The sequence below is a fragment of the Zalophus californianus genome, chromosome 5 (genome assembly GCF_009762305.2).
Source record: "Zalophus californianus isolate mZalCal1 chromosome 5, mZalCal1.pri.v2, whole genome shotgun sequence".
NCBI classification, from domain to species: Eukaryota; Metazoa; Chordata; class Mammalia; order Carnivora; family Otariidae; genus Zalophus; species Zalophus californianus.
In genome coordinates, this window is record NC_045599.1 from 100,889,699 (window position 1) to 100,916,142 (window position 26,444).

The 26,444-nt window shown below is 36.8% G+C and overlaps 2 protein-coding genes across 5 annotated transcripts in view; one reads left to right on the forward strand and one right to left on the reverse strand.

Annotated features, from left to right (window-relative positions):
- Positions 1-19,913, reverse strand: part of HMMR (hyaluronan mediated motility receptor) — a 38,628-nt gene extending 18,715 nt beyond the window's left edge. Inside the window, exons 1-10 of one of the 4 annotated variants that reach the window (XM_027606529.1) lie at positions 19,898-19,913; positions 14,244-14,342; positions 13,699-13,778; positions 10,139-10,186; positions 7,637-7,825; positions 6,166-6,252; positions 5,958-6,058; positions 4,254-4,328; positions 3,943-4,121; positions 3,363-3,511 (exon numbers count right to left, since the gene is read on the reverse strand). In XM_027606529.1, the coding sequence (XP_027462330.1) occupies positions 3,363-3,511; positions 3,943-4,121; positions 4,254-4,328; positions 5,958-6,058; positions 6,166-6,252; positions 7,637-7,753 (708 nt within the window). In that variant the 5' untranslated portion in view covers positions 7,754-7,825; positions 10,139-10,186; positions 13,699-13,778; positions 14,244-14,342; positions 19,898-19,913. Of the gene's footprint in view, positions 1-3,362; positions 3,512-3,942; positions 4,122-4,253; positions 4,329-5,957; positions 6,059-6,165; positions 6,253-7,636; positions 7,826-10,138; positions 10,187-13,698; positions 13,779-14,243; positions 14,343-19,528; positions 19,737-19,897 lie in introns of those variants that run through there. The other 3 variants (XM_027606525.1, XM_027606526.1, XM_027606528.1) reach the window with 3 other exon arrangements.
- Positions 19,914-19,988: 75 nt separating this feature from the next.
- On the forward strand, positions 19,989-25,726 carry NUDCD2 (NudC domain containing 2). Its single transcript, XM_027606530.1, has 4 exons — positions 19,989-20,432; positions 22,495-22,543; positions 22,769-22,920; positions 25,235-25,726. Exons 1-4 carry the CDS (start codon positions 20,244-20,246, stop codon positions 25,316-25,318), a joined length of 474 nt encoding a protein of 157 aa, XP_027462331.1. The 5' UTR covers positions 19,989-20,243; the 3' UTR covers positions 25,319-25,726.
- Positions 25,727-26,444: the final 718 nt, after the last annotated feature.

Genomic DNA, 26,444 nt, shown 5'->3' on the forward strand with positions numbered 1-26,444 from the left:
ATATACAAATAAATCACCACTGTGAAAAAATTCTAACATTAAAATAAAGTGAAGAAGACACAAATGGAGAGATAGTCTGTCCTCATGGATTGGAAAAGTTGATATTGTTAAAATATCCATACAACCATAGCAATCTATAGATTCTATGCAATCTCTATCAAAATGGGAATTTTCATAGAAATAGAAAAATGCTAAAATTCGTATGGAAACACAAAAGACCCTGAATAACCAAAGGGATCTTGACAAAGAAGAACAAAGTTGGAGGCATCATGCTTCCTGATTTCAAACTATCTTACAAATCTATAGCACTCAAAACAGTATTGGCATAAAAAAGAACACATCGAGGGGTGCCTGGGTAGGTCAGTTGGTTAAGCATCTGCCTTCAGCTCAGGTCATGATCCCAGGGTCCTGGGATGAAGCCCCACATAGGGCTCTCTGCTCAGCAGGGAGCCTGCTTCTTCCTCTCCCTCCCTCTCTCTCAAATAAATAAAATCTTAAAAAAAAATGAACAATAGATCAATAGAATAGAATAGAGCCCAGAAACAAACCCACACATATAGTCAATTAATTTATGATAAAAGAGCTAAAAATATACAATGGGAAAAGAACAGTTTCTTCAGTGAATGGTATTGGGAAACTGGAAAGCCACAAGCAAAAGAAGGAAGGTGGACCTACTATCTTATACCATAAACAAAAATTAACTCAAAATAGATTAAAGACTTTAATGTAAGACCTGAAACCATAAAACTCCTAGACGAAAACAGAGTAAGCAACCTGACATTGATCTTGGTGATGATCTTTTGGATAGGACACCAAAAGCAAAGGCAACAAAAGCAAAAATAAACAAGTGGGACTGTATCAAACTAAAAAGCTTCTGTTCAGGAAAGGAAACCACCAGAAATTGAAAATGTAACCTACTAAATGGGAGAAAATATTTGCAAATAATTGTCTTGATAAGGGGTCAATATCCAAAACATATAAAGAACTCTTACAGTTCAAAAGCAAAAAAGCCCCAAACAATCTGATTAAAAACTGGGCAGCAGATGTGAATAGACATTTCTCCAAAGACATACAGATAGCCAACAGGTACATGAAAAGATGCTCAACATCACTCATCATCAGGGAAATGCAAATCAAAACCACAATGAGATTCACCTCACATCTGTCAGAATGGTTATTATCAAAAGGAAAAGAAACAGGGGTGCCTGGCTGGCTCAGTTGGTAGAGAATGTGGCTCTTGATCTTGGGGTCATGAGCTCAAACCCCACGTTGGGCAGAGAGATTCCAAAAAAAAAAAAAAGGACAAGAAATAGCAAGTGTTGGCAAGGACGTGGAGAAAAGGGAACCATTGTGCACTGTTGGTGGGAATATCAATTGGTGTAGCCACTATGGAAAACAGTATGAATGTTTCTCAAAAAATTAAATATAGAACTGCCATACAATCTAGCAATTCCACTTCTAAGTATCTGAAGAAAATGAAAATACAAACTTGAAAAGATATATGCACCCAATGTACACATCAGCATTATTTACAATAGCTAAGATACGGAAAAAAGTATGTATTGATGGATGAATGGATAAAGAAAATGTGGTATATACACAATTGAATATTATTTAGCTATAAAAAAGAAGGAAATCTTGCTATATGTGATGCTATGGATGGACTTTGAGGGTACTGTAATAAATAAGTCAAAGAAAAATACTATATGATCTTATTTATATGTGGAAACTAAAAACAAATAAAAAACCCAGCTACAGAGAACAGATTGGTGGTTGCAGAGGTGGGGGTGGACAAAATGGGTGAAGGCAAAAAGTATAAACTTCCAGTTATAAAATACTTCAGTTGTGGGGATGTAATGTACAGTGGGGTGACTGGTTAACAAGACTGTATTGCATATTTGAAAGTTGCTAAGAGAGTAGATCTTAAAAGTTCTCCTCAGAAGGAAAAAAAATTCTTTAGCTTATCTATGGTGATAGATGCTAACTCGACTTATTGTGGTGATAATTTTGCAATACACACAGGTATTGAATTGTTGTGTTGAATACCGGAAACTTATATACTGTTGCATGTCAATTTATACTTCAACCAAAAACAAAAAGAAAAACCTGGTATAGATATGCCCAGAGCACTTAATGAAAGAAAACAGGGCCCTTTGCCTTTAAAAAGAATGTTCACTGTAAATAAGCATTCTTTTTATCTTTACACTCCTAACAATGCATTTAGGTGACCCATCTGTTAGATATTAAGATACAAAAAAACATTTGGAGGTCTGCCAACAATAACTGTAGTTGTGGGACTGGATGGCAAAAAAATTAACAAAAAACAAAAAGAACCCAAGTAAAGTGAAAATTGCCTCTGATTATACCCCACCCCAATCTTAGTTTTCTCACCATAGAGATAACCACTAGTTTGGTATATATGCCTTCTGGTCTTTTTCTATACACTTATGTACTTAAAAAAAAAATACACACACACACACACACATAAATAATATAAGCTACATATGTAAAGGTCATTTAAAAAAATCCTAAAAATAATTGTTGAGATCTTTAAGTCAGTATATATAGATCTACTTAATTCCTTCAGTGTTTCAGGTTGCCCAACAATATAATATTTCATATCTGGGCATTTGAGTACCTATTTGCTCCACTCTCATTAACATGTTATATATTATCAAATGTTTCAATTTGTACTAATCTTGTAAGGGAAAAACAATTATTTCAATTTCTTTATTACTAAGGTAGAGCATCTTTTCACTTTATAGATTATCTGAATTTCTACTTCTGAGAATGATGAATTTCCATCCTATGCCCATTTTTTTTTTTTAGTGAACTGTTTTTCTCACCAATATGTACATTATTCTTTATGTAATCCAGATTTTTAAAAACTGTCACTTTTGTTTCACACGCATTTAGACACTATTTTATAACATAACTGTAAATGCCCAAATAGTAATCTAACACAAGGATGTACAAGAAAAATATATATTTTTTTAAGATTTTATTTTTAAGTAATCTCTACACTCAACGTGTGGCTGGAACTCACAACCCTGAGATCAAGAGTCATATGCTATACCAACTAAGCCAACCAGGCATCCCACAAGAAAATATTTTTAAACAGTTTTCTTATTTTGGTTCATCAGTTGCTTATAATTTTTTCACATTATCAATAACCCTGTCATGAACATCTCTGCAGATAAATCTGTAGCATAGACAGGACTATTTACGCAGGATAAGATTCTAAAAATTGAACTGTCCGAGTGAAGGATATATACAATTGAAAGGTTTTCTGATATACATGGAAATGTTATGACATACAATAAGCACAAGTTGTTTTCTTTTTTTATATTGTAGTAAACTACCTTCTCTTGTTGCAGAAGTGAATCAGTCTGTAATTCTTTTTGTTGTAGTTTTTCATGTTCCTGTTTTTCAAGAGTAAGTTTCTCCTTTAAGTTTTGCATTTCAGAATTTAGAGTTTCATCCCGTACTCTATCCCTGTTGACAAGGTCTTCTATAAAAGTGAAAAATGCTGAAATTAGATACTAACTTTGAGAAACTGGATTTCCATATTTTTTGTTATTAGCATGTTACACAGATCAAGTATTTTGAAAGAAATAAAGCCAAAACATAACTCTGAGGTTCGTATCATTTAATATATATAATATAGTATATGTTCTATTGTATATAATAAAACCTCGAACCCTGGTTCTATATCTTCTCATTTTAAATGGCCACCCAATGGGGAAGTCAAGAACTGTACCACTGTGTATATTTCAATGAAGACAAGCAATATATTGAAATAAACAGAGAACAAACATTATAAAAGATAAAAATTCCCATATAGAGAACAGGATTTTTATGTTGTTTACATAATTATTAAAAAATGTGTTTTCATATGGCAGTACTTTCCTTAAACATTGTACATATTACTTATCTAAATACCTTTTTCTTTTTCGAGCAGCTGACACTTAGCATTCAGGTCTTCTACTTGTTTAGAACGTAAAACAACATTTTCCTCCAGAGACTGCTTAAGGCTTACAACTTCATGGTTCTTTTCTTTCAAATTTTCTTCTAACTGGGCAATATCTAGCTTGTATTTTTCCATTTGATCTGATGCACAACTGCATTAAAACAAATTATTTTGAGGAGCACATAATTTAGGCGCAGAGAAAATTAAATGAAAAAGGATGAAATGATGTATTCATCACTATTCAACAAAATAAGGTCCAATTAAAAACTACTATTCATATTACCTAATTTCTTCGATGTATTCTAAAAGTTTTTCTGTTTCGGATTTTTCATCAATCTTTTCCTTCTCTATCGAAACACTGAAAAAAATGGCATATATGAATACGTAAAATAGTCACACATAATGCTTAATCTGTACCAAATAATGCCGTATCAGATAGGCTGTCTCTAGAGTCCAAATTCTTCTTTTTTTTAGTGTGTGTGTGTGTGTTTTAAAGATTTTATTTTTAAATAATCTCTACACCCAATGTGGGGCTCGAACTTACAACCTTGAGATCAAGAGTCGCATGCTCTACTGTAGCATCCAAATTCTTAACCATCATTTTATGTGACCTCTCAAATTGACAATTTAAAATATACAAATAGGAAACTGAAGTTTTGGTTTGTTTTTAAGCTTTCCAAATAAATTCTGATAAAAGGGTTATGATGATGAGAATTATCACCTATACAATCCTGAGTGTTAGAAATGATCTTTCTTGTTGTTTTCCTGGCTTCCCTACCCACCTCACATACAAAATAGCATTTTGTTGCTATAAAGCCTTTGTTTTAGGTTGCCTTTCTTCTAATTACTCACATGTTTACCTCCTCCAAACAATTCAAACAATGAGCAAAAACTTAAATAGACACCTTATAAAAGGACTTATATGAATGGTCAGCGAGCACAGAAAGAGAAGCTCGACCCTTATACTAACAAAATGACACATCAGACACTACTTTCTACCTACTAGAAGGGCCAAAATCAAATAGACGGACAATATCAAACCTTGGAGAGGAAGTGGAATAACTGGAACTATCATACGCTGCTAAGTGCGACTGTAAAATGCGACAACCACTTTTGAGTTTTTTAACACATTATACATATACTATATTACCCTATGATCCAGGAATTCTAATCCTAGATGTTAATTCAAGAGAAATAAAAACTTATGTCCACAAAAAGACATGCATAGCAGTCTTATTCACAAGTCAGAAACTGACAGCCCAAATGATGATCAACAGAGAAATAGTAAACAAATGGAGCTAAATTCAGGTAGTGGAATGCTACTCAGAAATAGAGGAACAAATTATAGTACAACAGCTTAGATGAATCTCAAAACATTATGTTAAACAGAAGAAGACATACATGCACATACTGTGATAACCATTTCCCCAAAAGGCCAAACTAATTATGATGATGGAAGTCAGAAAGTAGCTTCAGGGGTTGGGGGACATCACAATGGGGAAGGGCAGGGGAGCAGGAAGGAATTTTCTGGAAGGATGGCAATGTTCTCTATCTTGTTTGGGTGGTGATTACAGAGGTGATTACAATTGTCAAAAGTCATCAAACTGAATACTTAACGCTCAGTATATTTTTTTGTAGGTAAGTTACAGCTCAGTAATAAAAAGAAGGCTAGGATTCGCATTAATCACAGCTTCCTATACCAATATTCCTCTATTTTGGTCTACCATCTCCATAAGATGGTGCTACTACAAAGATTATGAGGCCTTTCCTCATCATTTATACAGAAGATGGACAAAATTAAAACATTCATACATCTTTTCAGCGTAAAATGTTTGGGAATCATCAGGGCTCCACTGAAGAAGAGAAATAGGGCAAGCAGGGAGCAATAAGATAAGTGAAGGAAGGTTCAGTCTCAGTAAAGCAAGAGCAAGGTGAGAGGTAAATCAAGAATTAGTTACACTTAATAATTTCTTTTTTAGTCACTCACAGTTTCCCCTCAAGTTGTGCTATTTTCCCCTGAGACTCCTCAAGATTCTTCTGAGTGACCTGCAGCTTCACCTCCATGCCTTCCTGTTTAGCCATCATACTCTACACAACAGAAATATCTGTTTTAGGAAATGAGAGATTGTTCAGACCCCCAGATCCAGGCACAGCAAACGCACCAAAAATGAGTTTTTGGTGAAAAACTCACTCACCCTCATCTTTGTTTCTCTTTTGTTTCTAAGTTTCATTAACTCGAGGCTTAGAATTCTCATAGTCTTCTGGTTACTATCTTCAGAAAACTAAGTACATGAAACAAAAAATTCAGAAATATTTTCTACTAGGTCCTATATAAAAATCACAGAAATATTGATTATTCTTTTACTGGAACTATTATTTACTTACATTATACTCTGGTAGAGAAAATAGGCTTTGACCACACCAGAATTACTGATTTTATGCTATTACTGTTCTTGTCCCTCTTCTTGATTAATGTGACTTTCTGGTTTATTTAATTTTGGGGGAAGGTTTTATTTTTAAGTAATCTCCACCCAACGTGGGTCTTGAACTCACAACCCCGAGATCTGGAGTTGCATGCTCTACAGATTCAGCCAGCCAGGCGTCCTTTTCTGGTCTATTTTTGAGAGCAGCTTGGGTGGTCACCTACTTCTGCATGCTGAAGAGTCCACTGCAAGCCTCTATAACAAGCTTCTTGGAGAGTATTCTGTCAAGTGTGCTTGCTTAGCAAAATGCATCTGAATTGCTTGATCTCTTTGGAAATATGTAGGCTACAGGGTCCAACCCAGGCCTACCAAATCAGAATCTCTCTCAGTGGAACCCAGGAGCTCCCTGCCCCAAGCTTAATTCTTATGCACCCTCGCTCCCTTTGTAATCAAAGAGCTCAGCACATTATAGGCCCTGAATAAGTGACTGTTATTAAACTGAACAGTGATTTACAGCCTCCTCCTACTTCAGACAAAAGCAGATGACCATGTTATGTCCTTTAAGATCTTAGTATATTAATATTAATAAACAAGATTTATCTATTAAACATATTTAGTCCACAAATTTATTCATTTCCCACTTCATTTCCAAAAGGATTTGAGATGGAAGCCTGCTGTTATGCTATTATTTATTTCAGAGAAAAATCTTTAAAGTGACCTCTAGGTATAAATTTTGCAAGTTTTATTAATGGCCTTATTTATTGGGGATAATTCTGAAGAAGGGTGAGAAAATATCAGACATTAAAACAAAAGTCGGAGGGGGAGATGAACCATGAGAGACTATGGACTCTGAAAAACAAACTGAGGGTTCTAGAGGGGAGGGGGGTAGGGGGATAGGTTAGCCTGGTGATGGGTATTAAAGAGGGCACATTCTGCGTGGAGCACTGGGTGTTATGCACAAACAATGAATCATGGAACGCTACATCAAAAACTAATGATGTAATGTATGGTGATTAACATAACAATAAAAACAAAAACAAAAACAAAAGTAACTTGTTTGTTTATCCCCTCTTATATGTCAGGTACCATAATAAAAAAGATAATAATTCTTCTTGGAAGCAGCTTAACATTTAAGGTACATTTGGTGAAGGAAAAAGACTAAACTAGAGCCAAACAACTATATAGGAAAAAAAACATGTTTTTAATTTATTCAATTGTAAGTATTATTATCAGGTTCAAATACCTTTGATTTTAGTAGCTCATTAGTCCTGGTTAACTCAATAAGCTGTTTTTCTAGTGAAGCGTTACTTGCAGAGAGAGATGTTTTCTCTCTGACTGTAGCATTTAGCTTGGCCTCCATTTTCTCCAGTTCGGCTTCCAGATCCTGGATCCGCTTGTCCTGAGCACCACGTTCCTGCAGAAGAACACGAATCTGGACAGAAACAAGGTGATAAATGAATGAATCACCAATACAGTGCCAATGTAACTATATGCTATTGATAATGAAAACATTAAAGTTCTAGAAAAACCTCTGTGACATGATGCTCTTAGATATTCCGATTTTACTAGCTGTTTCAACAGTCATATTTATGATAGGTCTTAAAAATCTGTAAGGGTGTTGTCAGATCTTCTGATTTCACTACATAGGCGAGAAATCTGAATTTGTTTTGCATGAAATTCTACTTTTACATGTTGATATTTAATTCAAATTAAACAAACTACAAATACTGTGCGGTTTAAATAAAATAGAGCTATATTTGTCTAAAATCTCTATTCTAAAAGATTAAGAAACTGACACAAATTACCAGTTCTAATCTTGGCACTGCCACTCACTCACCAGCTATCTCTCTGAGACTCAGCTATCACATCTAAGTATCAACCCCTATATTGTAGGCATGTGTCCTCAATAAAATGATGGCCAATATAATTAAATACTAAAAGAATCAGAGCAACCAGGGCAGAGATTTGCAAAGTTAACTTGACATATTCTTGGTCCTAAGCCAACATTTAACTATAATCAATGGAAAGTTGTAATATGTCAAAAGAATATATGCACTAAAAAGAGTTGGTGAGCAATGGAAACATAAAAAAAACAGACTGCCAGAAAAGCAAAGCTGGCAGTGACTATCTTACCCCTGCTTAGGGAAGTGTGTTGTTTTTTTTTTTAAGATTTTATTGATTTTATTTTATATAGAGAGAGTGAGAGAGCGGGGGGAAGGGCAGAAGGAGAGAATCCCAAGCAGACTCCACACCGAGCACAGAACCCAACGCGGGGCTCAATCCCATGACCCCCAGATCATGACCTGAGCCAAAATCAAGAGTCAGATGCTCAACTAACTGAGCCACCCAGGCTCCCCAATAAGTGGATTCTTCAGGTCACCTCTGCTCGGTAGAGACTTCTGCCATGGTGGAAATGTACTGTCTAGTATGGGAACCAATCACTGCAGTGCCTACTGCGCCTTTAAAAATGTGACTAGTGCAATCAAAAAATTGAGTTCTTACTTTATTTAATTTAAGAAGTCTCAAGTGGTGAGTGGCTACCATATTGGACAGGACAGTTCCAGGTTCACCCTCCAGCTCCATTTTATCCTTGAATAAGACATATATATACCTATAGTGCTGAGGATGTGTCAGGTTAGTACAACTTTTTCATAGTTCAACTAACCTGCTAGGATTTCATGCTCATTAAGAAATTCTCTAGCTAGTCAATGTCTTAACATGTAGATTAGCATACAGGAAGAGTGTGTGCTGAATAAATATAAATATCTGACCCATGCATAACTGTGATCAATCAGTGCAGTAATTTTTAGTTATCAATTTTTCATTTAAGTGGGTTATCTTAAATCTGTCCTTTAGTATGCTAACAAACTTGATTTTTTTTTTTTTAAATTTTATTTATTTGACAGAGAGAGACACAGTGAGAGAGGGAACACAAGCAGAGGGAGTGGGAGAGGGAGAAGCAGGCTTCCCGCTGAGCAGGGAACCTGATGCGGGGCTCGATCCCAGGACTCTGGGATCATAACCTGAGCGGAAGGCAGACGCTTAACGACTGAGCCACCCAGACGCCCCAACAAACTTGACGTTGCCAGCATACCACACGGACAACCAGGCTCTGAAACATGGTATCTAAGGAAGCTAAGGAACAACAGTTACCTGGCAGGCACTGGTCCTGATGGTAGGCCTTGCCCATCTGCAACAGAACTCGCCAAACTCGGGCACCTGGGTGGCTCAGTCGGCCTTCGGCTCAGGTCCTGATCCCAGGGTCCTGGGATCGAGCCCCGCATCGGGCTCCCCACTCCGCGGGAAGCCTGCTTCTCCCTCTCCCACTCCCCCTGCTGTGTTCCCTCTCTCACTGTGTCTCTCTCTGTCAAATAAATAAATAGAATCTTAAAAAAAAAAAAAAAACCTCGCCAAACTGCACAACAGAATCCCTATCTCTTGACTCCAAGTAACTCTTTCCATTTTATTTTATTATTATTTTTAAAGATTTTTATTTATTTATTTGTCAGAGAGAGAGAGAGAGTGCACAAGCAGGGGGAGCAGCAGGCAGGGGGAGAAGCAGGTGCCCCGCCGAGCAAGGAGCCCAATGCGGGACTCGATCCAACGACTCTGGGATCATGACCTGGACTCTGGGATCATGACCTGAGCGGAATGCAGATGCTTATCCGACTGAACCACCAGGCGTCCCAACTCTTTCCATTTTATAGCACATTTGTTTTTCAATTAAGTTGAAAGCATTGCTTACCTCTTTTTCTAATATCTTCAAATCTTTATCATTCTTTTGAGATTCCTTCTATTTAAAAGTCAAAGAACAGAGATAAGCAAATTTAAGTGCCACAAATATCACAGATTTGATTTTCAGTTATAAAAAAAGATTAAACACTTTTTCTTTTTTTTTTTTAAGTAAACTCTATCCCCCAATGTGCAGCTTGAACTCACAACCCCAAGCTCAAGATTCACAGGCTCTACTGACTGGGTCAGCCAGGCACCCCTTTCTTTTTTTTTTCTTAAAGATCTAATTGGCTTCATTAAGCAATTCATGAATCAGGCAGCATCCTATCTAGCAAGTAGAGGGGAGCTCCTCATCAGTTAATTTCTATTTTAAACATTTCACTGAGCCTATTAAACATTTTGTAGACTTGTCTGGTAAAAGAAGGAAAAGGTTCTTTAAATCTTAAAATATTTCAGGTTTAAGTTTTCACCCTAATAGATTATTAGGATTTTCCTAATAAGTCCAGGGAAAAGAACAGGTGGAGCTTCATGAATAAAGCTACTGAATGCCTTCTTTCTAATTTTAAACATCAATACATTTTGAATACTTAATTATGCTATCCCAGAAAGAAAAGAATCGTACAAAGAGTAATAAACTTAGACCTTGATATCCAAAGAGGAAAAAAAAAACTACACATGCAAAGACATAAAAATTAAAACGGGGTAAGCTGGTTCTTCTTTTTTTTTTTAAGATTTTATTTATTTCAGAGAGAGAGAATGCACAAGAGGGGGGAGGTCAGAGGGAGAAGCAGGACCCACTGAGCCAGATGTGGGGGTGGATCCGGAACCTAGATCTGAGCTGAAGGTGGATGTTTAACCAACTGAGCCAGCCACCCAGGTGTCCCATGTAAGCTGGTTCTAACCTACTTTTGCCTTTACTCTAAATAAGACATATAATTTTTGTTTGATGTATTTTTATATCCAACAGCTTTTCTGACACAATGGTCCTAAACAGAATATCTATCTTTTCCATTTAAAATGGAAGAAAATGGATAAACATATTGAACACAACCTGCTTTATGTGCTTCTAAGTTGGGGGGGCTATATCAGTTTCATATTTATTAATTTTCCATATGATGGCATTTTCTATCAAGGAAGGTCTATTAGGGTTTTAAACAAGTCTGTATGTAAGTTTTCTGTAATTAATTCAAAATCTCAGAACTGTTTCTTCAAGAAATTCAAATCAAGAAATTTAAAGCAACTTCTTTTTAAAAATTATTTTATTTTTTTAAATTTTAATTCCAGTATAGTTAATATACGTGTAATATTAGTTTCAGGTGTACAATATAGCGATTCAACACTTCCATATATCACCAGGTGCTCATCGAGACAAGAGCACTCCTTAATCCCCATCACCTATTTCACCCATCCTCCTCTCCTCCTCCCCTCTGGTAACCGTGTTTGTTCTTTAGAGTTAAGAGGCTGTTTCTTGAAGAAAAAAAAAAAAGAGACTGTTTCTTGGTTTGTCTCTTTTTCCACCTTTACTCGTTTGTTTCTTAAACTCCATGTATGAGTGAAATCATATGATATTTGTCCTTCTCTAACTGTCTTATTTCACTTAGCATTATCCTCTCTAGGTCCATACATGTTATTGCAAACAGCAGGATTTCATTCCTTTTTATGGCTGAAGAATATCCCATTGTATATTTGTTTAAATCAATGTGTAAGAAAAGACTGTCTATATCAGTGCTGCCCAATAATAATTCATCAAAAACCACATACATACTTCTTCTTTTTAAAAGGCTTTATTTATTTGAGAGAGACAGAGAGAGCAAGTTGAGAGAGAGCACGAGAAGGGGAGGGGTGGAAGGAGAGGGAGAGAGAAAAGCAGATTCCCCGCTGAGTAGGGAGCCGAAGGCAGACGCTAAACAGACTGAGCCACCCAGGCGCCCCCCACATATGTATTTTCAAATTTTTTAGTAGTCATATATATGTTTTAAAGTTTATTTATTTATTATTTTTTTAAATATTTTATTTATTTATTTGACAGAGAGAGAGAGAGACAGCGAGAGAGGGAACACTAGCAGGGGGAGTGGGAGAGGGAGAGGGAGAGGGAGAGGGAGAAGCAGGCTTCCTGCTGAGCAGGGAGCCCAATGCGGGGCTTGATCCCAGGACCCTGAGATCATGACCTGAGCCAAAGGCAGACACTTAACCAACTGAGCCAGCCAGGTGTCCCTAAAGTTTATTTATTTGTTTAAGCAATCTCTACGCCTGATGTGGGGCTTAACCTCATGACCCCAAGATCAAGAGTCGCATGCTCTTCTGACTGAGCCAGCAAGGCACCCCTCTGGTAGTCATATTTAAAAAGTAAAATTTTAATAATATATTTTATTTTACCCTAATGTAAAAAGTATTATTTTAATATGTCATTATATCATAATGTATAAAATTATCAGTGAGATATTTTATGTGTTTCGTACTAGGTCTTCAAACTTTGCTGTGTATTTTACAGTTACGGCACATCTCATTCAGATGCTAGATTTTTACCAGAAATAGCTATCTATGGGGCACCTCGGTGGCTCAGTTCTTTAAGCATCCGATTCATGATCTCAGCTAGGTCTTGATCTCAGGGTTGTGAGTTCAAGCCCCCAGTGGGCTCCACACTGTAATGCTGGATGTAGAGCCTACTTACAAAAAAAAAAGAGAGAGAGCTATATTTAGATGTCATAAAATGTACAGATCAAGAAGTAGATTCACATACCCAATATGTTCCAAAAAAACATTTGCGTTTTCCAACAACAGAATCAAGTATCAGTTTTTAAATACATATTAATTAAAATTAAATAATAATAAAAATTTAGCTCTTCACCTTCCAGTGCTCAATAGCCACATGTGGCTAATCACTTCCATATTGGATAATGAAGCCCTACATTATAAAACAAGAGACTTAGGTAATTGCTGAACAAATGAACAAGTCTAAGCTTAACCTACAGCCTTGGTTTCCTAACTCTGAATCTTTTCCATATTAACAAATCTCTTTTTGCAATTTCTTAAGAAACTACAACTTGCTTTATGAACTAATGGAAACACTAGTAACACTTAGGCTGTTCACAAGCCATAACATGAAGTTAAGAATTTAATCTCCCACCACTCCTTGATAGTTTTTGAGCAGCACATCTCTTTTAAGTCTTAGAATGTTTTTTTTTTCCTTTTTCTTCACCAATACTTACCTTTCTGCACAAACAAAACCAAAACAACTCAAATGATATTAACTACCAAATCAAAGCATTGCATACTTTTTAAAGGCTTAGACAATTTAGATTGTATTGGACAATTTAGATTGAGAAATGACTGAGAAGTGGAGACTATTTTGTAATTCTGAACTATGGGCACGTTTAAACAATATATTTAGTAATGACACAGGCAGAAATATAAATCTTGGTAGAGTCCTAATGATAATATTTTTTATTAATTTATAGGTTTACTTATAACCTTACTTTATACACTTAATCCATTCTAATCAAATAAAATACTTTTCAGAAATGTTTTCATGAATTCCGGCGATAAACCAGCTAGAATATCAGAGTTCCTCACCTTTAATCCCAAAGTCTTAACTTTTCTTGCTGAAGCAGGCAGGGTAGTATCTTTGTCAACATTAAGATTTTGTTGAGATTCTACAATAAAATAAATTGTAGAGCTCTTGGTTGGTGCTTACATGTTTGAAACAGAGACAAAATCCAATTTCCAAATTTCTTATTGTAATTATCAGTGAAGTAATATAAAGTTCATTTCTTGACTGTACATGTCCAAATAATTAGTTGCACAACAGTATTTTCATATCCAACACTTATCTGATTTTCCTAATATTCCCTGACAGAAGGTTAAGGTGATTACCAAAAGGGAAACTATATATTTACATGAGTATCTTGCTTAATTTTTCTGGTTACACAATAGTGAAATGATTAAAGCATTATTCTGTAGTTGACTCATTTGTAAATTCATCAAATAAGAAAATTTAAATATAACTGTAGCTTCGCCTTTTTAGAAATAGTATAGAATCTTCTAATTTAAATACTGTTGGTCATAACTTTAAAACTTATGAAATCATATAACCAATATTTTATTTTGGAATCCATTACCTTTTTGTTTTTTAAATCTTTGTGATTTCTGAAAGGATACTGGTCCTTTCAATACTTCTGACGTTTTAACATCATAAGCACCTGGAGACGGTGCACAACCTAAGGGAAACATAGCACATTAATGTCTCACCTAATGTAATTTATGATCTTAAGTTAAAAACATGTCATAATAAAGTAATACAAATGCATAATACCATTAATAAATTATTTTTTCAAATGTAAAAAATAGCATCCATTTGATAGTACAAAACAGGCCTCTCTATGAAAAACATCATTATCTTCCCCAAATGCTCTTTATTTCAATGAGTCAAAGAAACAGGCAACTGATCAAAACAGCAAAGATTGTCTTAGGATAAACATCATTAAAAAAGCAATATGGTTTTGTATTAAGGATTGAATATAAGAAAAAAATATTTGGAATCAACTCTACTCAAAGAGAGTCACTGAGGTAACTACCATCAGATTCTAGAAATGAAGCAACTAAAAGTCTAGCCCTCAAGGTTTAGTCTGGAACAAAAATTTATAGTGATAATTCATCTCTGGCTAATAATGACATATCAGGAAATTTATAAAGTCATATTATACATATTACAAACTGTACTAGACAATATATATTTTTTTAATTTTAGTTATTTGACAGAGAGAGAGAGAACACAAAAGCAGGGGAAGCAGCAGGCAGAGGGAGAAGAAGCAGGCTCCAGGCTGAGCAGGGACCCTGACAAGGGGCTTGACCCCAGGACCCTGGGATCATGACCTGAGCAGAAGGCAGCCACTTAACTGACTGAGCCATCCAGGCACCCCTGTACTAGACAATATTTCTATGACCCAGAAATTTATACAGTATAACCTCACTTAACTAGAGTCTCAAACTGAAGGCACTTCAGAGTGTTTATGCATAGTCGACTTGAGATCTCATTCTCAGGACAATCATTTGCATAAGGGGAGCCTGGCTGGCTCAGTTGGTACAGCCTGTGACTCTCGATCTCAGGGTATGAGTTCAAGCCCCACACTGGGCATAAAGCCTACTTAAACAAAAGGGTAAAAATATCATTAGCATAAAGCTTTAACCAACTGAGAATCAACAGATTCATACTATTCTCTGAAAAGCTATTTACTTCAGCACAGAGTTTCATGCAAATAAAGAGGAACTACAAGGAGTTTGACCATTTCAAGGCAACTCCGGCTGTCCCTTAAGTGTTTTTTTTTTTTTAAAGATTTTATTTATTTATTTGAGAATGAGAGATAGAGAGCACGAGAGGGAAAAGGGTCGGAGGGAGAAGCAGACTCCCTGCTGAACGAGGAGCCTGATGCAGGACTCGATCTCGGGACTCCAGGATCATGACCTGAGCCGAAGACAGTCGCTTAACCAACTGAGCCACCCAGGCGCCCAAGTGTTTTTTAAATGGGATGATAGATAAGAACTTGTTGGTCCATCTTGACTAACATTAAAAAAAGTGAAACACAATAGGGGCGCCTGGGTGGCTCAGTCGTTGGGCGTATGCCTTTGGCTCGGGTCATGATCCCAGGGTCCTGGGATTGAGCCCCACGTCTGGCTCCCAGCTCGGCGGGAGCCCTGCTTCTCAGCCTCCCTCTCCCACTCCCCCTGCTTGTGTTCCCTCTCTCGCTGTGTCTTTGTCAAATAAAATCTTTAAAAAAAAAAGTGAAACACAATAGAAAATATCAGTGTGACTCAAATGCAGTAAAGTTAAGCACTGTTTTGTGGGACTTTTTGTTTCAGTGACAGCTGTAGAAATATAAAAAAAAATATTCTGGATAGAGATACACAATTTATTTCTCATTCTGGGACACAATTTAAAAGTATTAAAGTCACTCCTTTCATCAAATCTTAGCCTCTTAGAATTGATGAAATTCATCAATTTGATGAAAACATCAAGGAGGGAATGAAGTTTCCATTCCTCTACCTGGAATAATGATAACAAAAATAATGACACAAAAATTCCAATCCTGGAGCTTTTTGACCTAAATGTGGTCAATAAGGAATTGAGACAGTAGATTTCTAATCAGAAGAGAGTTTCAAATTGAAGTACAGAATTCAGTGGGGTATCTAAGGTAAAGGCAGACTTAGCAAAAAACATTAATCTTGGCTAGCTCAAATCTCTCACTTTACAAACTGTTTATAACCTGGGGTGAATAGAAGGCTGGCGAGGTTTCCCTAAAATCAGTTTAACAGTGGCACATCTTAGAGCACCTATTTTACTCATTTAGGATAGGGGCTGAGGCAGGCAGTGGGGAACATACTATGTTTCAAAGCAAACAAGAGATTTTCACCATTACTGTTAGCTATGTCTTTTGGGGGAAGAGGAGATGACGGTATGCAGAGCCTATGGTTATTGTGTGCTCTCTCCTTTTATTTTATTTTATTATTTATTTATTTATTATTTATTATCTATTTATTATTATTTATTTATTTATTTATTTATAAAGTTAAGCTCTAGGCCCAACATGGGGCTTGAACTCACAATCCTGAGATCAAGACTCACATGTTCTACCTACTGAGCCAGCCAGGCGCCCAGCTCTCTTCTTTTAGGGATGCTTCTGTGGGAAAGCATGAGAAGTGCCAGTCTAGACTTGTCAGAGCAGCCAGAAAATAAAATGATGTTGAAATCTTATATTCTAGTTCATCATTAGGTTTACGCTCTCCCAAAAGGGGATATGGGCCAGCAAACGATGGGATGGTGGACAGTGACAAAGCAGCATCATGAAAGTTGAGAACAATTAAAACCATACTTAACAAAAACTTCCTTAAAGACTAAAGAATCAAATTTGGTTGTTAGATTTAGGATTTTGATTGAAGAACTAGGCTGAAATCCAGCCTGTATACCTACTAGACCTTTGTGAGACTGTAGTGTATGTTATTTTCATGCTCCAGGTCTTTTCCTTACTAACACTTAAATGTACTACATCACAGATACATATGACTTGTTAGAAATCTGGGGAGAGAGAACATCAGACAAATGGAATGGGATGTCCTGGGAGATACCACAAGATTTCTGCAACAACTTCTTTCTTGATCAACAACGACTGGAAGCTAACACAGGCCGTAGATACTTGTAAACAAAACATTTTATGCATTACATTCAATAAATGCTTCAAACTTTCAGATCTCTTTATGTTCTATTTCTTCTTCCTACAATGGACTGCCCATCTTCCATACTGCCTGGCTAACTCTCACTTATCCTTCAGATCTCAGCCTTTTCCAGTTTTCTCTAAATCCCCAAATTAGGTTGGAAACCTCCCTCCATAGCAGCCTGTGAGTTGTGTTCTTATCAAAGAACTTGTCAGGGCGCCTGGGTGGCTCAGTTGGTTAAGCGACTGCCTTCGGCTCAGGTCATGATCCTGGAGCCCCAGGATCGAGTCCCGCATCGGGCTCCCTGCTCAGCAGGGAGTCTGCTTCTCCCTCGGACCCTCCCCCCTCTCATGCTCTCTCTATCTCATTCTCTCTCTCAAATAAATAAATAAAATCTTAAAAAAAAAGAAAGAACTTGTCAGTTTTGTAATGGCTTTTAATACACTTATCCACCTCAGATAATGTACTTCTCCATCTTCCATGTTAGACAAAACTGAAGTTAGGGACTCTCTCGAACATGCCTGTACCCCCAGTATTTAGCTCATGGTTGAGTTTGGCAGTGCGGTGAAGAAAACATAAGTCACTGGGGATGTGGGAATGGAAATAGAGTTTTGTAATTACCCCAATCAGGATTCAAACCCAGCTTTATATGCCAATTAATAAACATTACCATGTGCCAAGTACTTTTTAGTAAGAGGGAGAAGATGGTGAATAAGAACATTATACTGTCTCCTTTTCTAATCTAACTTTAAGACCCCTGGAAAGTTATTTTTATTTGAGGTTATGATTCTCCACTTATGAAAGAGGAATAAAAGAGCATCCACCTCATAGTTGTTGGGATTACTGGAGTAACTGGAGAAATCACTACAGTGCCTTACATACGCACAAACATCAAATACATGATAATTATTACTCCTGAAACAGTGAACCTGAAATATTGTGGCATTGGTAAAGACAGTTTAATCTATTATAAAGAAAATAAAATTCTCCTTAAAAGACACAGTGCTGAGAAAACTTAGAGAATGTTCTTTGAATATCCAGGAAACAATATATTCCTTGATCTTTCAATTAAGAAAATAAGCTTGTAAAAAAAAAAATAAAGTAAGCTCGTGCTGATCCATTTGCTCACTTGGCCTACCTTTGTGAGCAGTGTGACTCTTATTTTCATTTGCATGTTGGCTAACAAGCTAAAGATACAACAAATGACTGCTAAAAAGAGTGTATTATAATGTGTAAATCATGGGCTTTGATGTTCAGCCCTACCACTTACTGGCTGCTCAGAACAGTGACAAAAGCCCTGTTTCTTCATATGTAAAATGAGGACAGTATCAATACCTTCCTCACCTGGCTGTTGGAACAGATAGAATAGGGAACCAGTTAGAAGAGGGAACACTGTATCATAGAGTTTGCACGTATTCAATGAGTGCCTCAGTAACCACATCCGAGTCTTCCTGGTTAGTGTGCTTATGCACCACAGTGGTTTAAAGCACGGGATGGATTGATGGAGGCCTGATTTCAAGTCCCAGTTCTGCTAGTTTGGTTGTGTAACACTGAGCAAATCTACATCTCAATCTTTTTATCAATAAAATAATGAATAATAGGATTACCTCTCAGGGATGTTGGGCAGTTAAAGAAGAACTAATAATCAATGTAAATGATTGGTTTACAGTATGGTGACTGGGGTACTGTCGTGTTATTACTTCATTAATAATGTTTGCAGTAAGTGCTGCCACCATATTTTTATCCATAAACTGCCTTTACCAATCATCCTTCTTTTATTCCTGAATGGAATATCCAAAAGAAAACCACAAGTTCATACGAAAAGCCACAGGTCAAATGTTTTTTTTATCAGTGAGGCCTTCGGCACTCGACCATCAAATATCTACCAAGAGTTTCTTTATCCTGATCCCCTTCCCTCTGCTTTAGTTTCTCCACAGTACTGTTTATTGGCTGCATTCTCCAGTTGAATGTAAACTCCATAAGGCAGGGGCTTTGCTTCATTCACTGCTGTAACCTTATCACTCTGAATAGTACTAGGAATGTAGCAAATGTTTAGTATAGGTTTTAGAAAAACTAATCAATTGAATGAGACCCATCGCAGCCCTAAAATTGCCTATTAGCCTCCGATGAAGGGAACCAAATGGGGCAAGGTGCGTGACAACATATCCCGACCCCCAGCTCCTTTCCCCGTACGCACCGGAAGGGTCATTGAATCGTTTCAGGGGCGCCTTAGGAAAAGACATGTTGACGACCAGCTCCACGAACTGAAGGTCACTAAGTCTCCTCCGCAACTTCCTGCCGCTTATTACAGCCTACTCACTGCAAATTCAAACCTCCCGGCTTATTCCCCGCCCACCTCTAACGTCAGCAGATTTGAAATCAAAATCCTGGGCACACCAATCCAGGACGGGAACATCTAAAGAGCATGCGCACCTAACCTCGACCCGTCCAATTAGGGCTTCTGTGCGTTTAGGTTACCAGCCAATAGGAAACTATTATTGCCTCCTTCCTCCTCCCCTCCCACCCCGTGTCCAATCATTCCTGGCGTTACTCAGTTGTAACTTACATACGAGCAACGTTTGCGCAAGCGCATTTCATAACTGAGAAGTTTTGGGAAAGTCGGCTTTTGGCGTCATATAGGTGGCCGTGCAGTGAGTTCTAGTTTCCCTAGTTCCAACCTCCGACCGTTCCTTGGGTGTAAACGTCCCTGGATTTCAGTTCTTTCAAACTGGGTACTGCCAGGGTCCTAAATGGCCATTGAAAAGGAAAAAGGAACATGCTGAGACATCAGCCTACGTCCCTGCGCATGTGCAGTGACCTGAGCGGAGAGTCCCGGGCGTGGCCTGAGCGTGAAGATTTCGCGGGTGCGCTCGTCTCGCTCCGTGCGGCTGCAGCAGGGAGGCTGCTGGAGTATGTCGGCCCCGTTTGAGGAGCGCAGTGGGGTGGTTCCGTGCGGGACGCCGTGGGGCCAGTGGTACCAGACCTTGGAGGAGGTGTTCATTGAAGTTCAGGTGCCGCCTGGCACTCGCGCCCAGGATATCCAGTGCGGCCTGCAGAGCCGGCATGTGGCGCTGGCCGTGGGTGGCCGCGAGATCCTCAAGGTAGCGGCAGGTCTGGTCTTGGGCTCAGTTTCTTCCCGGCCTCTAAGTCCCAGAGTCCTAAGGTTCATGGTTTCCGTGAAAAGACTGTTGGAAGGCCGAATGGCTCCTTTGGCCGAAAGAGCGCTATCATTGTCCTGGTTTGGTCGGAGCCCCCCACTCTCAAGGCTGGTCCTGAGTTGACGTAGAGATTTGAGGAGCCCGGTTTTCTGGCTTTATTTCTAAACCAAATGAAGCTAATGCTTTTGTTCCTCTGCCGGCCTTCACTTAGATCTTTAAAGGAAAAAATATTTATTGTACATATATTTCTTCCAGGCACTGATGAGGTGTTGAGAGCTCAGTGGTGAACAAGACAGAGAAGTTTCCTGCACTCAGATAGGTTACGTTCTTGCAGGGAGGCATAATAAAGCTAGACTAATAAATACTCAGGCAGTTACAGAACAGTAAAGAAAATAAAGGATAAGGATATCGGGATGAGGATTCAGAGATGATGTCAGGTGATTTATTTTTTCATCAAACAAAAATTCTGCATGTTTGTGGCGTGGTTAAGCAGGTAGTCGAGAGTTGTCTGAAGAAAATAATACCCCTTTATTCTCATCATGGCCGTTGGATTTGGGAGCTGCTTTTTCCTTGATAAGCTTTATAATTAAATTCAGTTACTTTGAAGTTAGATTTCTTTCTCAGATTAGATGCTCAAGATGTTTGATGTCAGTGTAATGAAGTGGTGCAGGGAGATTCCTTGTTGTGGAATACCTGGCTATGCCATTTTTATCATTTTGTAACCTTGGGCAAGAGATTATTCAGTGTCTATACCTTCACCCACAAAGTATGGTAATTATAGTAACTTTCTGATAGGATTGTTTTGAGCATAACGTGGTATCCAAGGGAATTAAGAGCTTGGACTTGTCTAGTATGTAACGAGTATACACTATATGTTAGCTGTTATTTATATGGAAATGTTCTAAGTGCCTCAGAGAAAAGAAAGATTCACGTGAAAGACATTGATTTATGTCATCTTGGATCTTACTGAGTTTTCTGGATAATTGTATAATTCACAGTTTCCTGAACAGTGGTTAAAGATTACAATTCATATTTCTTTGAGTAATTCCAGTAACTTTGGGAATTTAACAGTAACTTTAACTTTAGGATTTTAAGTATACATTTAGACCCGTACGGTTTTTTCTCCCTAGTATTGACATATTGAAAAAATGTGTTTTCTCTTTTTACGTGACCTTTTAATTTCATTTCCTAAAACTTAAATTTGGCAAGTAGCAACAAATCAAAATGAATTTGAGCAGATGCATTCTCGTTTAAACTTATGTCTGCTGATATCTTTCTTAAAAGAACAGTTTCTGAAAAATCAGTCACAGCTAATCTGTATCAGAACTATAGTACGTGTTTTTTTGATGCTACATTGCCCAACAAAGAGATTGAACCAGTTTTTTTTTTTATTTATTTAAAGATTTTATTTATTTACTTGACAGAAAGCGAGAGAGGGAACACAACCGGGGGGGGGGGGGGGTGGGAGAGAGAGAAGCAGGCTTCCCGCGGAGCAGGGAGCCCGATGCGGGACTCGATCCCAGGACCCTGAGATCATGACATGATCCAAAGGCAGACGCTTAACGACTGAGCCACCCAGGTGCCCCTGAACCAGTTTTTTAAAGTTTAAGAGATATCATTTCTTAATTTCAGCAGGAAAGCTCTTCTTGTAGTTCATTTCAATTGGTAAAGTTAAAGCATTTCAGATAATTTCACATTTGGCTCAGTGATCAGTAATATTTATTCATCTGAAAATTGAGCACTGATTTTTTTTAGAGAGCCCTGTGTTCTTTGTCATAGTAAATATTTCAAGCAATGTAAACTAGGTTCCATTTCACTTTCTAGGAGGAAAGATAGGGTTGAGCACCTAACAATATGTTGAAATGGTATAAAATTTTATCTCCTTACTATAACCAAACTAGACAATTACATGTGGATTAGATAGGAAGTTAGGAAAGTCTTAAATCATGAAAGCCTTATAAAAATTAATGAAATATGTTTTTAGTAACTTATGTTTATTTTTCAGGGCAAGCTCTTTGATTCTACAATAGCTGATGAGGGAACATGGACTTTGGGTAAGGGTAATCTATAATTCTTGGAATTTTTTTTAAAAATTAATTTTGTCTTGGAACTTAGTATGTTTCCCTGTGTTATATTAGGTCCTTTGTCTTTGCAGCTTTGGAAGAGAATAGTGATAGAAATGCATTGAAAATAATTGTATGTCAAGATTACCTAATGATTTTTGAAAATATAAAATTTAATGATGAACTCTAACTTATTTGTTATTTTTGTTTGTTTAGAGGACAGAAAAATGGTCCGTATTGTTCTTACAAAGACAAAGAGAGATGCAGCAAATTGTTGGACTTCTCTTCTAGAATCTGAATATGCAGCTGATCCTTGGGTGCAAGACCAAATGCAGAGAAAACTTACATTAGAGAGATTCCAGAAAGAAGTAAGTCAGATGAATGTATGAGTATGTATTGTTAAACATCTTAAAATCATAGAATGATTATTATTTGAAATTAAAACTCAAATGTGGTTACCAAAAATTACAAAAGTTCTTTAGAGGATTTTTTTTTAAGTTAAATCGTTAGAAAAATGGTCTTTCTTTGTATGGATTTTATTTTTTCAAATTTTCAAATAGAGGAATTTATTTGTACTGTCATGATTTCTAAGTTTAAATTTGTTTAGTGTACACCAGTAATGCATAAATGAACTCATAAAAATTCAATCAATATAGACTTGCATAGTGTAAAAAGGTGAAAAGTTCCTTTCATCAACATCTCTCCATTCTGTGCATCTGTCTCATTCTTATCTCATTGATGTATTGGTTTGCTACTTTGTTTTTAACATAAATTCAGGATCATACTATGTGTATTGTTCATGTTTTTTTCATTTAATAATACATCTTGGGTCTCTTCCTACCAGTACGTATAGATAAAACTTGTTCCTTTTAACTGCTCCAGAGGGTTTTCTAGTTTGAATATATCAACATTATTTCTTTAGCTATTCCCTTTTGATAAGATTTGGATTTTTTGATTTGTGTCTATTTCAAATAAAATTTGTGCTTTCATCTCTAAAACTGTTCCAATGTTGTTAATTTATCTAGGAGAAGAATTACTGGATTAAAGCACTGTTAAAGTTTTGATGGATAATTTCTTTCTATATGTTGATGGTTTCCAAATATGTATCTCTAGTTTAGACTTTTCCCAAATTTTGGAGTCACAATTTCAATTCAGTATCTCCACTTGACAGTCTGACAGACATATCAGCCTCAACATATTCAACATGAACTCCCTAACTTCCTCCCACATGTGTTCTACCTCTAGTCTTCTCATCTTGGTTGATGGAAACTATTTGATCAGACCAAAGAACAAAAATGGGTTATCATCCTCCACTCCTGTCACTCTCTCACATACCCTGTCCAATTTGTTAGGAAACCTTACTGGTACTACCTTCCAAATATATTCAGAATTTGTCCACTTCTCACCACCAACTCTACTACCACTTTGATCTGGACCATCTGTAGTGTCTTGCCTAGATTACCCCAATAACCTTCTAATTGTTCTCTTTTACCCTTGCCAAGCTACAGTGTTCTCAAAATAGCATAGTAGTCCTTTTAAAATGCAGGTCAGAACACATCGCTTCTCTTCTCAGAACTCTTTCATTCTCTCCGATCTTGTCCTCAGTGATCTCCCTGACTGCTTCTACTAATCTCCCCTTCAGTCATTCTGCTCTAGCCATACTTTTTGTTATTTTTGAACATTCCACGCCATTCCTTTTCTGTCCTTTTGACTACAGGGTTCTTCTCCCAAAGCTTGGCTAACTTCTTCACTGTTTTCAAGTCATTGCTCAATAAAGTATACTTTATCTTTGGTCATCCTATTTAAATACTATAATCTTCTCATTTCCCTTACTCTGCCCTGCTTTTCTTTCTTCTTTTTCTGTAGCACTTGCACCAACTTTTAACACTCTGGATCAGGGGCTCACAAACTATGGCCCACAGATGAAATCTGGCCCGCTGCCTGTTTTTGAAGTAAAGTTATACTGGAATACACCTATGCTCGTTCATTTGTATATTGTCTTTCTTATACCAACTCCATACTTAAGGAGTTATGAGACTGTATGGCCTTCAAAGCCTAAAATATCTAACTACTTGGCTCTTTACAGAAAACTTTGCCAACCTCTACATTAGATAACTTACGGTTTATTATTTGTGTCCTCCTCTAAGAATGTCAGGTCCACCAGTGCAGGGATCTTTGTTTTGTTCACTCTTGAATTCCACATGCATCTAGTAGTGTCTTCCAAACAGTAGGAACTCAATAAATGTTTGTTGAATAAATGAAATGCCCTCCAAAAAGACTAGAGCATGAGATAGTACTTCCTAGGATTGTTACAAAGATTGAATATGTTGATAAAGTTGAATATGCTCTTAGAACCCTGCCTGGCATGTAGTAAACTCTCAAATGATGATAGTTATTAAAATCTGTTTTCACACTCATACTGAAGTATATGTTTGCCCATACACTGGTCAACTTGTAATATACATATCGATCTTCTAAATATTTGTAGATCTGAAAATTGAAATATACCTCCTAGTTTTAAGTTCTGTTTTGGTGATTACATCTTTTGACATGTTTATTGGCCATTTGGATTTCCTGTTTTGTCACTTGCTAGTTTATATCTTTACCATTTCCCTTTGAGTTATATCTTAATATTTTTCCTTATAAGATTTATTTTATCATAATTTTTTTCATGTCTTTTAGAATCCTGGTTTTGACTTCAGTGGAGCAGAAATCTCAGGAAACTACACTAAAGGTGGACCAGACTTCTCAAATCTTGAGAAATAACTACTACTTTTTTTTTTTGCTACATTCTGTGGATCCCAGCAGATGTTGCCAACTTAGAGGAACAGATTATGTGGTGGAAGAAAAATGTGGATACCTGCAGTTAACAAATTGCAAAATATATTTAACTATGGTTCTAAAAATTGCATTCAAATATTTACATAGGAAACATCTTAAATACTGTGGAAACTATTCTACTGATATAGAGTAACATTTTTTTGGACACTTTTTTTGCTCAGCATGAAGTTTTATATGCTGCATTTTACTAATTTCAGATTTAACCTGTATTTTTAATACAAAAACATTGGGGTATAGATCATGTGAAATGACCGGTGCCTTCAGGGATAATTAAATTTTTCTTTCAATAAGTGTAATGCAGGAATAATGTTCAATAAACATTTCTAAATAGGAGTCGTGTACCCCTTTCTGTAAGTATGCCAGTACACACAAGGAATTATATTACTGAAAAAAGTTCTAAGAAAGGAAAAAGTCCACAAATATAATCTGAGTAAGTTCATTTTAAGAGTTAATGAAAATTTCTGAAGTAGTATATTATTCCTTGGGAGATGACTTTGTCAAGAAATTGAAAAATAGAGACTTAACAGTAGGAATGTATTAATACAAAACAAGCAGTGACATGAATGTGATCATTGGGTGAGTCCTTTGTCAGTGACAAAAAGCAAATAATGGTTAATGTTTGTAAGGCAGGGACATAATTTTGCTCTTCAGTGATCTAGACATATAAGGAAGGGTTGTCTTAAAATTTTATTTCATTCTTTTTATGTCCTTTGGAATTTTCAAATATCTCTCTACATTTTTTAAAAATTTAGTTTTTAAGTAATCTTTACACCCAATCTGGGACTTGAACCTGCAACTCTGAGATCAGGAGTTGCACACACCACCACACTGAGCCAGCCAGGTGCCCCTAAAAATTATTTTTAACAATCCCAAATGTATAGCAAAGTTACATGTAAAGTACAAAGAACTGTTTTCTTCCTGAACTGTTTGTAAGTTTATGATATGACGCTGCATCATCTCTAAGTACCTTAGTGTGTATTTCCTTCAAAGGACTTGCTCTTATGTAGTGATAACTACAATACAACCATTATAAACAGGAAATTAGCATTGA